The sequence below is a fragment of the Bubalus kerabau genome, chromosome X, assembly GCF_029407905.1.
Source record: "Bubalus kerabau isolate K-KA32 ecotype Philippines breed swamp buffalo chromosome X, PCC_UOA_SB_1v2, whole genome shotgun sequence".
Lineage (NCBI taxonomy): Eukaryota > Metazoa > Chordata > Mammalia > Artiodactyla > Bovidae > Bubalus > Bubalus kerabau.
The window spans coordinates 27,566,551-27,584,257 of record NC_073647.1 but is presented as its reverse complement, the minus strand read 5'-3'; the positions used below and the strand labels follow the sequence as shown (position 1 = coordinate 27,584,257).

General features: G+C 39.8%; 1 protein-coding gene across 7 annotated transcripts in view; it reads left to right on the top strand.

Annotated features, from left to right (window-relative positions):
* Positions 1-17,707, top strand: part of ATP11C (ATPase phospholipid transporting 11C) — a 171,134-nt gene that overhangs the window by 145,564 nt on the left and 7,863 nt on the right. For 5 of the 7 annotated variants that reach the window (XM_055565175.1, XM_055565174.1, XM_055565169.1 and 2 more), the window contains 4 exons: positions 5,111-5,246; positions 7,682-7,747; positions 9,949-10,052; positions 13,463-13,616. In XM_055565175.1, the coding sequence (XP_055421150.1) occupies positions 5,111-5,246; positions 7,682-7,747; positions 9,949-10,052; positions 13,463-13,616 (460 nt within the window). Of the gene's footprint in view, positions 1-5,110; positions 5,247-7,681; positions 7,748-9,948; positions 10,053-13,462; positions 13,617-13,735; positions 13,803-17,707 lie in introns of all 7 variants that reach the window. The other 2 variants (XR_008708645.1, XM_055565171.1) reach the window with 1 other exon arrangement.

The following is a 17,707-nucleotide window of genomic DNA, read 5'->3' as shown; positions in this document are numbered from 1 at the left end:
AAGACAGACTAGTTTTAACTACCTGCCATCTCCTCACCTGCTGCCTGATGTGAAGAGCTGACTCATCGGAAAAGACCCTGATGCTGGGAAAGATTGAGGGCAGGAGGAGAAGGGGAGGACAGAGGAGGAGATGTTTGGATGGCATCACCGACTCAATGGACATAAGTTTGGGCAAACTCTGGGAGATAGTGAAGGACAGGGAAGCATGCTGCAGTCCATGCAGTCACAGAGTTAGACACGACTTAGCAACTGAACAACACCCTCACCCAAAAAAGGGCCACCCAAAGATATAATAGATTGAACTGACGATGTTATGTTAGGCTTTCTTTTGTAAACTGCCCCTGAAACATAGCCTCCCTGCCTTGTTAGCCCCCATTCTAAAATGGCATTGTTGAAGAAAATAATTAACTCATCAAGCCTTTATATTCATGTTGTGTTAGTTGGAAATAGTTGTTTTTCTCTTGGATGGGTACTTGGCACTAGCCCCAGTTGCTTAACCTTTGATTAAATTGGATTTTTGTAAGTGAAGCCTACAGCTAAGGATAAAGATGTTAATTTACTGCAGATTGTAAGCATTATTGAATAGTGGGGAGCAACTGCAATAGAGTGAGTTGAGTAAGGTTAATTTGTGCAAAGTGAAGGTATATGACTCATAAAACTCACAATTAGGAATTGTTAGACTTAACCAGAGTTATAAATTTGTTCTCATTTTAAAGATATTATGAAAAATTTAAAACATGCACAGAAGTAGCAACAATACTATTGTATTCACTATGTAGTGAACTTCCCTGTCTTCACCACTCCGCTTGAATATCAACTCACGGCCAATCCTACTTCATTAATAACCTTGTCTTCTCTATCAAGGACTTATTTTAAAGCAAATATCAATCATTATATAAAATAGTTATTTCAGTACACTACCATACCTAAAAATTTAACAAGTCCATTATATTGTCAAATATCCAGTCAATGCTCAGGTTTTTTCCAGTTGACTCATGTCTTATAGCATGCTTATTTGAAACTGTATATAAGGCCCATATACTGCAGTTGGTTAATAGGCTTCTGAGACTCTCTTAATCTGTAGGTTATTATGACAATTTATTTGTTAACAAAACCTGATCATTTACCTTGTAGAGTTTCCCCCAATCTGGTATTTGCTGATTGCTTCCTCATGGTGTTACTGTGTTCCGCTCTAGTATTTCTTGGAAAGGGTATAGTTTGATCAACAGAAGAATCATAGCACCCTTGGTATAAATCTTCCAGAGCATGAGCTCTCATACCCTCTTGTTTAAATAAATGAAGACTCAAGGCCAAGAAATGACTTGCCTAAGGATAGAGGGTATAATGAGAGGCCAGGGCAAGATCCAATTTCCCTCCTCCTGATGACCAGACCTGTGCTCTTTTCCACAAGCTGGTGGTTTTCAAATCTTGAGCAGCAGTGTTCTATCTTCAGACAACAACTAAAGTGAAGACCAGTAGTGCAGTGACTCTGGTGAAAGAGGGATTTGGGTGGCAGGGAGCCGAATGCCTCTTGTTCAGTGCCACCAAGAGCTGTAACCTTGCCTATGCCCTAATCTCAGCTCTGCCCTTGCTGAAGTCACCTGACTGAGATGGGCCTTAGTTTCCTCTTCAGTAACAACAGATCTAATCACAGTGTTTGGGGGAGGATTAAATGAGTGACTACATGGAAAAACTTACAGTGGTGCCTGCATGCATGCTCAGTCTCTCAGTCATGTCCGACTCTTTGTGACCCCATGGACTCTAATCCACCAGGCACCTGTGTCCATGGGATTTCCCAGGCAAGAATACTGTAGTGGATTGCCATGCCCTCCTCCGGGGGATCTTCCTGACCCAGGGATTAAACCCAAGTCTACTGCATTGCAGGCAGATTTATTACCACTGAGCCACCGGGGAAGCCCACAGCGGTGCACATAGTAAATTTCAGTGTGCTTAGTCGCTCAGTCCTGTCCTACTTTTTGCGACCCCATGGACTATAGCCCACCAGGCTCCTATATCCATGAGTATTCTTCAGGCAAGAATACTGGAGTGGGTTGCCATGCCAAAATTTTCAATAGATGGGAGCTATATAATCTTACTGTGCTATTAATAACACCCTTCTCCACATAACTTCAGGGCTATGCTGAGCACTTTTGCACATTAAGAATGTTGAAAACTTGAAGCAACCTATTGAGTACAAATTCTTGTAAGGGTTTCTATGAAGTTTTAGTAACGACACACGGGTGTAGCTCATGATTTTTTAATTATTCTTTTATTTATTATTTATGGCTGTGCTAGGTGTTCGTTGGTGCATGTGGGACTTTCAGTAGTTGTGGCAAGCAGCGGCTACTCTCTAGTTGTGATATGCATGGGCTTCTCATTGAGGTGGCTTCTCTTAGGGAGCACAGGCTCAATAGTTGTGGCTCATGAGCTTGGTTGCTCCTGGATCTTCCTGGATCAGGGATTGAACCCATGTCTACTGCATTGGCCAGTGGATTCTTTACCACTGAGCCACCAGGGAAGCCTCGTCATGAATTTTTAAACAATTTTGCATAGAGGGTATAGTTTCCACATCTGATGGAGAGATGAAAGCCAGGGCATACCTATCACATAGCCCAAAAGGCGGTTTCCTGCCTGCCTGCCCTGACAAGACGCTGCTCTCAGCCTGTCACTGTGTTGGAGATTGCTCCATTGCTCTGAGTGTTCCTTTGTAAACAGGAAACTCCAGTCTTCATATGTGGCTTTCTCCACATTTATACCACTTAATGTGACGTGTGGCCTTATGTAACATATTATAGATGTCACCTTCATGGTCTTAGTGATGCAGGCGTTTACCAAAAGTTTTGATGTGAAATGTGACATAACTGGATCTTTTCGTATTTTTTGAGAGAAATTTGAAAAGTAAACTGTAGTACTTGTTTCGAGGGTAGAGGCATAGTCTTCTACCACTTTAAAAGGCAAAAGAAAGGTCTTGGTATACCTGCTGCCTCCGATTATATGGAAATGCTCAGGCCTGTGCTGCTGGTCAGCACCCCTCATCTTCATTCCCTCCTGTTCCTTTCACATTAGCTACCACATTCTAAGTTACAGCAGGTCCGTCATTCACCTGAGTTCAGCTGGAAAACCTCAGCTATAACCCAACACACCATGACGCTACTTCCTTTCTTCCCACAATGCGTGATGTAAATCCAGTGACTGGCTGGAAAGAGAGGAACCACTTCTTGCCTCAACCGCACTCAGTGACTCTCAAAACCCTCATTGGCTGGCATTTGCTGGGTGCTCCTTTCAAGGCTCTTTAAGAGAATTGCCTTCCCAGTGGCTCCCAGTTGCCTTGGGAATGTGACTTACTGGCTGTGGGTAGAGCTCATTTCTGGAAAGCAGTTACCTGTTTCCTCCTGCAGCTTTCTAGGGCAAATAGCAGCGTATAGCTTTATGCATCCCCACCATTGCTGTGGAGAAGGAAATGGCAACCCACTCCAGTAATCTTGCCTGGAGAATCCCATGGACAGAGGAGCCTGGTGGGCTGCTGTCCATAGGGTCGCACAGAATCGGACATGACTGAAGCAACTTAGCATGCATGTATGTATTGGAGAAGGAAATGGCAACCCACTCCAGTATTCTTGCCTGGAGAATCCCAGGGACAGAGGAGCCTGGTGGGCTGCCATCTGTAGGGTCGCACAGAGTAGGACACGACTGAAGTGACTTAGCAGCAGCAGCTCCATTGCTGATTTCTGTGTGCACTTGGACATCTTAGTAGGTAAAATTTGCTTAATTGCTGTTTTTCAGGAAAGCCCATAGCACTCCATACCAACAGAACAGGGATCAGTTGCACTTACATTACAAAGGTCTTTCTTATTCATTACAGCTCAATGACAGTTTTCATAATATTGGCAACAGGTGCTCTATTTGAGTGATTTTTTGATACATGTTAAGAGGAATTTGAAATAGAACTAAAGAATTCCATGCACAGACCTATCTTATTTCTGTAGCTCTGTCCCATTAGAATCGGTAGCCTTATTCGACATCCTGACTTGTACCCAGAACACTCTTATTTTTGATGGATGTTAAACTTTGGATCTGTCCACCCGCCATTTATCAAAGCCTGGCTGTACAGCTTCAGACATGTTATTTGACTCATTTTAAAAATATAAAGGGCACCAAAGACCTAAGAAAGGTTAAATTCCCAGGAAGAGATCTTGATTAAAAGAAGTATTTTTATAATTATAGTTACAAAGTCATGGTAGCTTGTTTGGTTGAGAGCATGTGATTTAAAGTCAGCTCTGGCATATAGCTGTACTAGTGGTTCCCAAACTTTACTGCACATTAGAATTACCTGGGGAGTTGTACTTTTTTTTAAATTTGACTGTGCTCAATCTTAGTTGTGGCAAGTGGGATTGAAGATCTATGTTGTGGCAAGAGAACTCTTGAGTTGCAGTGTGTAGTATATTTAGTTGCAGCATGTGGAATCTAGTTCCCTGCCCAGGGATGGAACCTGGGTCAGCTGCATTGAGAGCACAGAGTTTTAGCCACTGGACCACCAGGGAACTCCTACCTGGGAAGTTTTAAAATTGTCCTGGTTAGCCAGGTTATACCTCATGCCAGTTAAATCAGAATGAGAGTGGGAGCCAAACATCAATGTCTTTAAAGATCCCCTTGTGATTCCAGTGTGGATCAGAGTTTGGAAACAGTTATGATACACCTTTTTGAGGCTCATTATTTGAAAATGGTAGTGATAAGAATACCTATCTCGTGGTTTTTGTGTGTACACAAATGGACTATATAAAACTCTTAACCCATTTTTATAAGCGTATAATAAGTACTCAATAAATGAGCTGATTATTATTATTGATGATATTAATATTATCAGTGATCAGAATCGTAACTTAGAAGCACTATAACAACTTACTCCAACACCTCAGACAGTAGGTGATTACACAAAGACAAACCTGTGTCTCCGTTTGATTTTTTAATGAAAGCCTACCAATCCCTCACGAGGAACTTTCATTCTATAAACAGGGTCAAACCCCATGCGCACCTTCAGCGTTTCACTGTATCTTTAAATAAACAGCCTACAGAGATTCGTTAACTTGTGTTTTTTCCCATTTCTCAATAGGAAAATATCTGGAAACGCCATGCTACAGTTGGGCCCATTCCTATACTGGACATTTCTGGCTGCATTTGAAGGAACAGTGTTTTTCTTTGGGACTTACTTTCTTTTTCAGACTACATCCTTAGACGAAAATGGAAAGGTAAAAAAAAATTACGTGTTTTGCTGTTATAAGCATGGTTTAATTTTTTTCCATAGGCATTGGGTCTATCATACACATACTATAGCTGTAATCATTTTGCAAATTATTTCTTAAAGGTATGGTATTTAGTTCTCACAGCATCCTTAGAACAATTGAAATGTCAAAGTAAAAAATCACTTCCTGCATGCACACCTAACTAGAAAGCTTATGTGCAAACCTCTGGAAGCTTAACTTGGCTGTAATTTTTACTAGATGAACAGAATTCTTGGGACTTTAGACTTTGAATCTGTACACTTTGATGTGAGCCAGGGTTTTGCTGTTTTAAAAGCCAAGTCTGTCCCCACTCAGTTCTTAGTCTGTGCTTAGAGTGCAAGGAGGTAGCTGCCATATGTTTGTAGTATTTGCCCAATAATTAGGGAATTCCCTTCTCTTCCTGCTTCCTTTCCACATGGGTGCATAGTGTTTTCCAGAAAGGCTACACTGATCCTGCCAGTGTCTTCCCAGCAAGCGACTCCGTAGGTCAGCACCTGCATTGGGGTGACTTTGCCCTGGCTGTGCTCTAGGAGAGAATTGCTGATGGGGTGAGGTCTTTGGCAGCCACACAGTGGAAAATCGAACCCACCTTGCATGCTGCTTCCACTAGGTTCTTTGCTATTTCTCAGCTTCCTCTTTTATGGTCATTCATAGTTTATAATCATGTGAAGCAAAGCTAAGTTTCAAAAAGACTTTACTGAGTACAATGACTATGTCTAGAACCATGCAATCACCATCTACTACAGAAGTGATAGGCTCAGTGAATTTGAATGATATACTGAAATTAGGTACTACAGTTAAAACCTCTCTAATTTGGACTAACAGAAATCAGTTCAATCACTGAGTAAGTGTTGATGAAATATAGATTTAGTACTTTAGTGTAGGTACATATAGCATTTGCCAGGGAGAGTTCCCTAGTGAATCTGTGTGCATCCTCAGGCCAATCACTTCAGTTTTCAAAGTCACCTTTGCCCAGTGGTAAGCAGAAGAAATTAGATTGTATGATTTCTCAGATCCCTTCAGCTTTATGACTTGATTCTGTAACTTTACCTTTTTATTTTATGTTTATTTGGTACATAAATTATAGACAGCTGACTATACTCTCCCACAATTCTGTTGATATGGTTCATTTGCTCAGCAAACTCTACTGGTGGTGCATGGAGAGCCTCAACCCACCCTATGTTTAATTCATCTCTCATTTTGAGTTCATGAAGTCCAAATGAATTAGACGTTATTGTATGTTTGCTAAAATTGTAATAAGAACTACTATCAGAAGTTAAACATAACACCATGTATGATTTGATCAAATCCTTTTTTTTTGCTATTAACCTTAATTTTTTGTTTTTATTTTTTAAAAACCTTTTACATTTCATTTTCTGTTTTAATGTTATGCATTCAGATCTTGACAGCATTTGGTAAGCATATGTGCCATTCATTGCCATCGTTCGGATTTATACATGGTATCTGCTTTTCTTTGATGTGCTCATACTAACAGCTGTAATATTTATAGCCACAAAATTATTTTGGTTTTTTATTAAGATATAACTGACATGTAACATATGCCTCAGTTGTATAGTATAATGATTTGATATTTGTATGTACTGATTGATCACCACAATAAGTCTAGTTACCCTGTCACCATATCACCATATACTCTATTTTTAAAATGTAAGTTCATTTGTCTGCAAATTAGTCCTTGTTTGAGATCTTTAGAGGTATATTGGGCTTCCCTGATAGCTCAGTTGGTAAATAATCCGCCTGCAATGCAGGAGACCCTGGTTCGATTCCTGGGTCAGGAAGATCTGCTGGAGCAGCGATAGGCTACCCACTCCAGTATTCTTGGGCTTCCCTGGTGGCTCAGCTGGAAAAGAATCCACCTGCAATGCTGGAGACCTGGGTTCGATCCCTGGGTTGGGAAGATCCCCTGGAGAAGGGAAAGGCTACCCAGTCCAGTGTTGTGGCCTAGAGAATTCCATGGACTGTATAGTCCATGGGGTCGCAGAGTCAGACATGACTTAGTGACTTTAACTTTCAGAGCAATTTGACAGGAAAAGCCCATATCAAACTCTGTAAAGACAGGAGACATCCAAATGAGTTGTCTTATGAACGTTACTGGTAGTGGAACAGAATTTTTCCTGCCTGTATCATGCTAGTCTGTTCTTTGTTTTATGCTACATGGATTCATGAAATAAACCCTAGCAACCACACATGTGGTGTACCTCTTCAAGAAAATTTAGGCTCACAGTAAAAGCCAACATATTGGCCTGATCTTTTGAGCAGATATTTCCCTAAACAATTTATACAAAAATCCTTGTCAGTTACACACAAGATTAAACTGGCTGTTTATTGTTTTAAGCAGGCTTGTGTATTCATGGTACATGTAATTGTTGAATGTTTTTCAGGTATATGGAAATTGGACATTTGGAACCATTATTTTTACAGTCTTGGTATTCACCGTAACTCTGAAGGTTAGATTTTTATTATGTTTAACACCATATTTTTTTTAATACTTTCTGGTCTTATACTAATATATCTTAATTTTTACTGTGAGCTGTTATTCAAGTCTGAATGCTTATTAAAATTATGTGTGGTATTAGAGATTTCGACATTTGTATACTATTTGTGATCCATTTTTTTCCAGTATATTTTCTATCCTCTTTTTTTTTTAATTTATATTGGAAATCTCTTCCTTTGTTCCTGCTGTTTTTGAGATGTTATGAGAAGTGGTATATAAATGGACTGTGAGTGTGTGTGTTTCCATGTTAAATACTTGAATATTTTTTAAAGTTATATATCTGTTTAAGAAGGCCAGTCCTTAAAGGAATTTGGATACTTAAGACAGTTGAAAATAAGTGTCTGTGAGCAAAATATGTGTGCCAAAGAGCTTGGTAGTGATGATATTTCATATAATGTGTTCATCACTGAAATTTACCCATATTAGTGATGAAATGCATAAGAATATATGGCAGATAACATTCAAGGAAAGCAGTTTTGGCAAAATCGTTGTCATTAACATGCAGCCGTGTAATAATGCTGTATGTTGAATACTGCCCTTAAGACTCATGAGTTGGGCCACCGTTACAGTTGAAGGTATAATCGAATTATTTTGATCATTCCAGTAATAAACACCTCACATGGAGTCCAAGAATGAGTACCTTTAAATGAATTTCATTCTGCCCATTGATCAGAACTAGATTCAGAAGTATAATTGACAAAGGGCCTCTAACCATTTCCCCTCTGCATTTTTATACATGATCCATTTGTCGTACTGAATAGAACTAACATGTTTGCATTCTTCATGTACTATTTCAGTGATATTTTAGGCTTGCTAGAAAATGTTACAATTCAACTCGGTTTAGCCACTTACTAGCTGGGTGTCCTTGGGCAAGTGACCTTGTTTCTCAGCATTTCTATTTCCTCTTCTATGAAATAGAAATAAAAGGACCACCTACCTCCCCTGGGATTTTTTATGAGAAGTCAATTAGTGAATATGTATAAAGCAGTTAAAGTAGTGTCTGGCACATAGAACGAGATTGGTACAATAGATGCTAATTATTATTATTTACTGTTATATTTCATAGGATCATGACTTAAAAGGGGATTCTCTCCACCCTTTTTTACCCCTGGCCTTGTATATGGCCCCAGGGCCTTCAAGCACCCTTCATAGTTAAAGTTGGCCTTACTGCAACATTTTTCATCTGTCTCTGAAAAGCCATCCAGTCCATCTTCTTTACATGAGTATTACTGTGACATGTTTCCTAGCAGCTTGGTGGGGGGTGGGGTGGAGGGGATTCAAGACTGGGCTGCATTCACAATGTTATCAATATCCTGTTTATGAATGAGAGACTATTAACAGAGAGCTGAGGAGCAGGGTGTCAGAACAGCAAGTAACAAAACAGACACCACCTCCTCTTCAAGAATGAAATGCCCTGGATAGTAAGCATTGTGGCCCAGAAATTTTAAGAAAGCAGAGTGGACCATACTTTTTATTTTTAGATTGCATGTGAAAATCCCAGGTGCCACAGTCAGAAAAAACAATCAGTCCTGGAGGAAACATGAAAGGATTAAAATCTCAGGCAGCTGAAAAAGTTATTGATTCAATGGAGTAGCTGTGGGGTTTGCAATTGAAAGGCATGTTACATAGACCCGCAATCTGTGGTTCCATGATGCCTGATATGTACAGCTAGTTGCCTTTGCATTTAGTAACCTCCCTTATGTTGTGTTTGAGGTCTCATGACTCCTTTGTGTAGTTGGTCTTTTCTTCCTAGCTACTCTTTCCCTCTTCTCCTGATCCTCGGTATACCTGCCTCTATCAGCTAGGCCTTCTCTTTTTGCCATCAGCTTCCTGACCACCACCACTTAAGGACATGGGGGCTCCAGTGTCCGGGATCTTACCATGACTTCATTCCTTGTCCTTCCTTCAGTAGTGAGGCATCTGCAGTGGGTACTTCCTTGTCCATACCTCCATGCCTGTACTCTGGCATCTAAATATGTTGGGGCAAAGCTCTTTGGGAAGTCTGGGTTCTGTTCTTCTAGTGCCGTTCGGCTTTGGTTGCCTGGCCAAGCTGGATCCTCCCACAGATATCATGTATGAGTTATTGAATGCCACCAGACACTGCCTGGTGTGGTGTGTACACATCATGAAATTTCCTGTGTTGTATCTTTTCAGCTCGCCTTGGATACTCGTTTCTGGACATGGATCAACCACCTTGTGATTTGGGGTTCTTTAGCATTTTATGTATTTTTCTCATTCTTCTGGGGAGGAATTATATGGTAAGCAACTAAACATATGGGAGTGATATGTAAATATTAAGAATATGTATATTATATGTGCCAACATTAATTATACTTTTAAAGTTTTGATAAGATGGCAAGTCTTCAATATTAATGGACTGGAAGTTACTTCTAGCCAGTAATGCTGCTAATTTTAGGTGAGATTTTAAATGTAAGTTTATAGACTGCACAAATTACTCAAAAGACTTTTTGACCTTCTGGTAGCCCTTGTGCAAATCTTTCAGCTTGAAGGTATATAAACATCTCTCTGTAAAGTGAAACTAATTTCTAGCATGGCCTCTCCTATATGATTTCCAGTGGAAATACTCATCCTATGAAATTTCTGCACAATGTAGTGGCCAGTAGATACAGCCTTATCCATGTGGACCCTGTTCTCCCTTTATGGTATATCACTCTCATTCTTGCTACTGCAGATGTGCTCAAGGTACAGAATAGATATCACTGAATACTCAGAGGGTGGTTATATCTTGAAATCACCATCCCATTGTTTTGGGGAAGGTAAAGGTGGACTCTGCAGCTTGGATTTAAAGTTCATTCCATTCATCTTGGTTCAGTAGATGTTTATTCAGAATCCATTTTGCATGAGGCACTCTATGGGATACAGCAATGAATAGACTATACCCCTGCCTCAAGAAGACGAGAGTCCAGTGAGTGCACATAAGCTGTGATTGGGAGAGTCATTAGAAATTAAAATCAGAGTTTCATCTCCTTTCCTTACTGCCAGAGGCCTATATTTTATTTTTAAATATCACAGTTGTTTTCATTCATTGGTGATTTCCCCTGACAAGGAAACCAACAGCAGAGAACAGGGCTAAAGCAATCCATTGGTTGAAATTCCAGGCATACATATTTTCACTAGTTTGAGCAAAATTGTACATACAAAACATTCCACATTATCACAGAGGACCATGTTTATGTCCCTTGAGACTTAATTAGAATAAACTCATACTGTTTTGGAAAGCTTTTTAAAATAAAAGCCTCAAATAATAAAAATATGGAAAACCGAATCACTTGCAGAAGTAGCAACTCCAGAAAGTATACTTACAGCATTTATTTGACACATTTATTTGAAGCAGTGACACTGAAGGAAGTCTCTATTTTTTTAATAATATACAAATGCATCAAAGTTGATTAACCAAATGTGATATACAATAGTAAGATCTACCCACAGGACCATAATTCTGTCTAGGAATCTGTGTAGTCAGCATCTGAGCTAATTGTGCAAAATTTCCTCAAGAATGAAATGTTTCTAGCAAACTGAACCAGTTTCTCACTCTCTCCAGACTGTTCCTTATTGATTAAAACAAATCGTTGACACGTTTTAACATATTGTCATACCTGTTTCTATTGATTAGAGATGCTGACTAAAAATGAAATGTGAATAAATCTTTGTTTTACTTTCTTGCCTCTAGTGCTGTCCTTAAGTAGACCTGTCTGAGTTGAGCTACTCCATGAATATAAAATTTATATTAATCATAAATCAACCAGCAAAATGTGACTAGAAATTGTAAAACTTCAGCTGAACGCTGATTACAGCTAGTCTCCGGACATGCTCAACCCTGAGACATGATGACTCACCTCTCTTCAGGGACAGGCAGTGAGAATGATTTCTGAGCTCCAAAACCCTTCTAAAAATAATATCTTTTGTTTTTTACTGCTCCCTTGCAAGACTCCATAGATACTGTCAAAATCAGAAAGAAAACTGTGGAGCTTTTAGAAACAGAGTATTATGAGCACTATGCAAAGGAATACCCAGTAACTAGCAGTCAGAATTGTCTGCTGGATGCTTACTGTGTCTTAGCTGCCTGGAACGTTTGTCAGGGTGCTCTTCTGCATTAGAGTGGGACTTGAGCTCTGTGGAAATCTTTTCTCTATGGTAGGAGCCCTAGAAAACTCTTAAGTTTCTCCACCTTACTATTCTCGCAATCTAGTGCTCTGTGAAAGTCATTCAGTCATGTCCAACTGTTTGTGACCCCATGGACTATACAGTCCATGGAATTCTCCAGGCCAGAATACTGGAGTGGGTAGCCGTTCCCTTCTCCAGGGATCTTCCCAACCCAGGGATCCAACCCAGGTCTCCCACATTGCAGGCGGATTCTTTACCAACTGAGCCACCAGGGAAGCCCAAGAATACTGGAGTGGGTAACCTATCCCTTCTCCAGCAGATCTTCCCTGACCCAGGAATTGAACCAGGGTCTCCTGCATTGCAGGCGAATTCTTTACCAACTGAGCTACTAGGAAGCCCCACAATCTAGTGGGTAGTGGGTGCACATATATTCCACAGTCTAGTCCTCATCTGTGTAGAGCCATGAGCTTGATGTGATCATGTTATGTTGCATGACAGTGCACAAACATCAGTGTTTAAATGAGAAACCAGTGTATCTTATTATTTTTATTAATGTGCATAATGAGGATTCCTTTTAAATGCAACAGGCAGCTTCAGTAACACTTCTGTTTCATATAATAGGAACTCATTTGCTTTTCCATTATCTTCAGTGAGCACTATTTGTCATCTACTAAATGGGACCAGCCACTTACATACCTAAGGCTCCTAATCCAAGGATAGTTTGGTACATGCCCTGAGCTCAAGCAGCTGCTTTGCACTTCCTCCCCCTCAGCTTCAGACGACATTCATGCTAACGTAGTGAGTCTCTCAGTGGTTCAGCTCAGACAGGGAAGGGCAACTGGCTGGACTTCTCAGTGGCCGCCTAACGGTTCAATGGATGACTAAACCCGGCAGAATGTAGCATCCTCCTGGATTTCTGGACCCCAAGGCTTAATGTGTGTAGCAATATTCTTTTGGCAACCTACTTTGCACACTCTGGTACTCAGTATATATTTGTAGATGAGAATGGTAGATTTCTCACATTTGAGAGAGAAAAACTACAGTCCTTATTATGCTTACATAGGGGTTTTGTGGAGGTGGGGCAGCGGTAATAAAAATGTCTTTTAAATTTCCAAATGTAGAGCACAAATCCTTTCTTACATTAATAAAACAGCCAAGGAAGTAAAATGTTTGTTAACATAAAAGTTAATCATCATTTCTCTTGAATATGTCAGAAGTGCCAGCATTTTCGAATGCAAATAAATACTCTCCAGTTGGCAACCTTAAAATAGATCGCTTAGTTGTTTTCAAGTCAAGTGCATTTTATTATCCCTTTGATTACTTTCAAGTCAAGTGCATTTTCCCCTTTGATTATCATCCCTTTTCTTTCCAAACATTTAGTAAATGAAATCTGTTTACTACTTTTGGTTGTTCTAAAGATTATTTTTATTAATGTATATAATGAGGATTCCTTTTAAATGCAACAGTTAGTTTCAGTAACATTTCTGTTTCATATAACAGGAACTGATTTGCTTTTCCATTATGTATTCTCTTTCCACTCTAGGCCATTCTTGAAACAACAGAGAATGTATTTCGTATTTGCTCAAATGCTGTCATCTGTATCCGTATGGTTGACCATAATTCTTCTAATATTTGTCAGCCTTTCCCCCGAGATGCTCAGGATTGTATTAAGGAGTGTAAGAAGAAGAAGTACCAGGGTAAGAACTAACTTTATATTATAAACTGATTTTTCTAAGGGGCTTCAATATCTGCCGTGAACTAAAAACTTTATTTAGAGAATTGCCTTAGTTACAGCATGTTAAACCCCTCCTTACAGGTTCATCACTTAATTTCCTCATCTGCATAAAAAGTATAATAAAAAACTTCGTTATCCAATGCAGGTGGTAAGTAGATTCCTTAATAGTGTTCTATGTGACCTTTAGTGATCCATATGGAGTATCTCATATGCTCCATATGGAACTTTAAACAGAAAAAATGATTTTTTTTTTTTTATTTAGCCTAGAATTTTCACGCTGGGAATTTCCACACCAACGTTTCAGTTTTTTTTTTTTTTTTTTTAAACAAAGCATTCCGGCTTTAACCTTAGAAATTTCCCTGTGGTTATTTCAGACTTTTTTTTCAGTTGATAATCCCAATTTGCCTCTTTCAAACCTTTCCCCTTCCTTTAATTATAGTGCTGCTTAATCTCTGTGTTGCTTCTAGCCCTGTCTGTCCAAGAGTATATTTAAACCAAAGAGAATTCCCTGGATGTGGTTTCTACATCCTTCCCCTCTCAAACACACTTGTAAAAATTTAAGATGGTTTTATGAGTGTGTTTTTATTTTTGCTGCTTATATGATAAATTTTTTGCAGCAATGCGAAGTTATTACCCTCTGTCAGCCTAATTGCTTGGGCCTGCATTGTCTGATATCTGTTGAACCTTTCTTAAAAAGCCTTTAAACTGAAAAAGGTAGATTAGCCTAGAAAAATAAAACTTCTGGCAAATTTTGACCTACAAGTTAAGTAAATATGTCTCATTCCTGCCAACACTAGCTAATTTTGCCCAACAAAACCCTATTTCGATCATACTGACACCAATTAGATCTTATAGCCCCTCCAAGGCAGTATTTTCAAGAAGTAGTCTAAGGTATATCTACCTGATCTGTTTGATTAAATTTGCCAGTTTAGCCAGAAAACTGGTTCATCTTGATTTTTATTTTTTTTCCTATTGGTAGATTCCAGTGGTTGGCATCATATAGGATAGGGAACTAAAATGTCTATAGTGGGAAAAATCTTCAGTGATTGGGTGTATAAAAGAGAAGCTTCATAATCCAAGTCAGTATCAACCCCAATGAAAAACAATCAGATTATCAGTGGCACAAGCCACATTGATTCGTGGTATAAACTGGCCAATCACTATATGGTTAGGTGGTCAGAACTGGCCTTAATTCCATGCTTCTGCATGCCTTATGGATGAAAGTGGACACAGTAACATTAACCTAGCTAAAACCACCTTAATCTCTCTAATCCTTCCAGTAGACCCACTACTGACTCCCTCCAGCCTGGTGTTTAGTCTTAGAATGGGAAAGTGGCATTTATTTGTAAATACCAGTTGGACAGGGTTATAACAGGTTACTTCTCTAATGGCTCAAGTGGCAATTTGTATGAAACCAAATTTTAAAAATGTCATGGTAAGAAATATTTTGGTGCCTGTCATAATAGAGATTTGTCTACAAAGGATCTCTGTATTTGGAAATACACTCTGAGGAGCTCCTTGATGTTTTTCTTATTTGGGGTAATGGAGCTCATGCTAAACGATGGCTCACAGCCAGCTTATAAGTTGACAAAGCTTCATCCTCTAAAGATGAGACAAAAAATCTCAGAAATCAAAACCTTCAAACATAATATTTTATCCTCTTCCATAGGCCCTTTAAAAAAAATGACACTGGCTGGATGTGACTTACATAAATTAAATGGTCATTAAATGGAGGGATGCTACAAGGCAGTCACAGATAAAGACTTAGAACATTTTCTTTCCATGCAAACAGCAGATTCCAGACTTCTGTTGAAAGAAAGCATGGAGTTCTGGGCCTGCAGCCCTTTTTACTTAGCAGTATAGAGTATTTCCAGGGTTAAGCATGAACTTTGTTTGCCATGAATTATGTCCATGATAGGAGGAATTCTAGTGTCTGTGCTGTAGCTTGGCATGCTGATGTGCTAGAACAACCAGAATTCCCATAATCACCTTCATTCATTCATTCATTTATTCCTGTCATCATTGAACCAGTGAACATGTGTTGAACCACCTACTGATGAACATCTCTCTTTAACATCCAAAGTCTGAAAGGCTAAATGGTTTTTCAGACCCTATGGGATTTTGAAACTTGCAGATAAGACAGAACATTGTGGGCACTCATCAGCACTGCCTTTTTTTCCCCCTTGTGAGAAAATGCAAGAGCAAAGTAGTGCATATCAATGCATAAAGGGCAACTGAAACATGGCAGCCATGACTTCTCTGATAAGCCATCTATTTACACAAGGCTCTAGTTGGCCACATCAGAGAGGCAGAGGCCACTTCAAAAATCTTTCTTCAAAGAAAGAGTATCTTAAAGGCTTCTCTAGTGGCTCAGATGGTAAAGAATCTGCCTGCTCTGTGGAAGACCCAGGTTCAATCCTTGGATCAGTAAGATCCCCTAGAGAAGGAAATGGCTACCCACGCCAGTATTCTTGCCTGGATAATTCCATGGACAGAGGAACCTGGTGGGCTACAGTCCATGGGGTTGCAAAGAGCTGGACACGACTGAGCAACTCACACTTCAATGAGCAACAATCTGGCATTCTGGGTGACTTCCTATTTATTCAGTATCCCTTGCTAAGACATTGGCCTCATTTAAAGAGCAGCAAGAGATTCTTTTACACTGGGTCCACCTCATTCCTGAGAGGCTCCCTAATGGGGTAGAGTGTGTGTCCCTAGCTAAAAGTAGAAGATCCCCCTGACTTCAACCAGTAAGGGTCAGATCCTTTGCAGGGAGAGCCAGAAATGCCTGTGGCAAGTAGACTGCCTGTGCTATCTGCCTGTGAGTCTTGGCAGCTGCTTTAAGAAGGGAAACTCGGTAGTGGATAGAGAAAATGTCTCCAAGGAATTTGAGAAGGAAGCTAAGCCATTTACGTTTAACTGTTGTAGAAGCAGCCTTCTGTTGAATTCCATTCAATTCAGAACACTTTGCCCGAGGGTCCAGGATAAGCTAGCTGCTGTGCTAGGTTGATCATTCCAGCTCACAGGGAGCTCTCACTCTAGTTGAGTTATAAAGGGATTTATTTAGAACACTTCTGAAAGCAGGTATAAACAGAATAGTAGAGTCAATATTATGGCTTGTAGCACAGCTGAGCCATCTCAGGGTCCAAGTCACTAACTCCAGAAGCCTCCGGTAAAAAGGCCAGTCTGGCAGCCCCCACCACAGCTGAGTTCTGTCTTGATACTAGCAGTATAAAAAACTCTGCTATCTTCCAAAATAGATTCCCTCAGTCATTTAACTCAGGAGGTAAATACATTTTCACACCCTTATTTTCAGCAGCATAGTTAATTTTTGAGCTAAAATCCCATCATTAAGGATCATAGGGCTTTTCTTTAGCTTCTAAGCTGCCAACAAGTATATGATGAAATTATCATTGAGCACTGAACAGTGGGTACAGCAGATAACACTTCAAAGGAAATATAAAGTTTACGATTTGGGGTACTTAGAAAAGCCATGTCCCTTCTCAGCACTTTTGTTGGACTGGCTCTTAATCAATGAAATACACCTGGACCCTCTAGCCAACTAGTGAATGAATACCAGTTACCGTTTCAGGCGGAGGAATTTTCCATGTATCTTTATGTTAAGTTTTCCCATGGAAACCACCATGATCAAAAGGAGGCTTGATTTTGCCTAGTAGACATGGAAACACTATAATGTAATGAGAATGAATGCGGCAACATGGCTATACCTTGCAAGTGACGTCTGCACAAACAAAAGCAAACATTCAGTTACATAGGGAGCTCTTTCAGAGTGGCAGCCAGGAGAAGGAAGAATGTCAGGTATCTGAGCAAAATTCCCAGAGAAAGCACTTTAGAGAATATAGTTTCTCCTTTAGTAACAATAGTGACTGATGATGACTATTGAAATCCTTACAGTGTCTCATACAACCATGAGCTCTAAGGGTAACAGCCCTGTGATCTAGATTAGACAAAAATAAAGTTGAATCTTAACATCGTGGCTGTGGAGGTGGACCTTTATGCATTGGCCTCTTTGACAGACTGCTAATTGAGCCA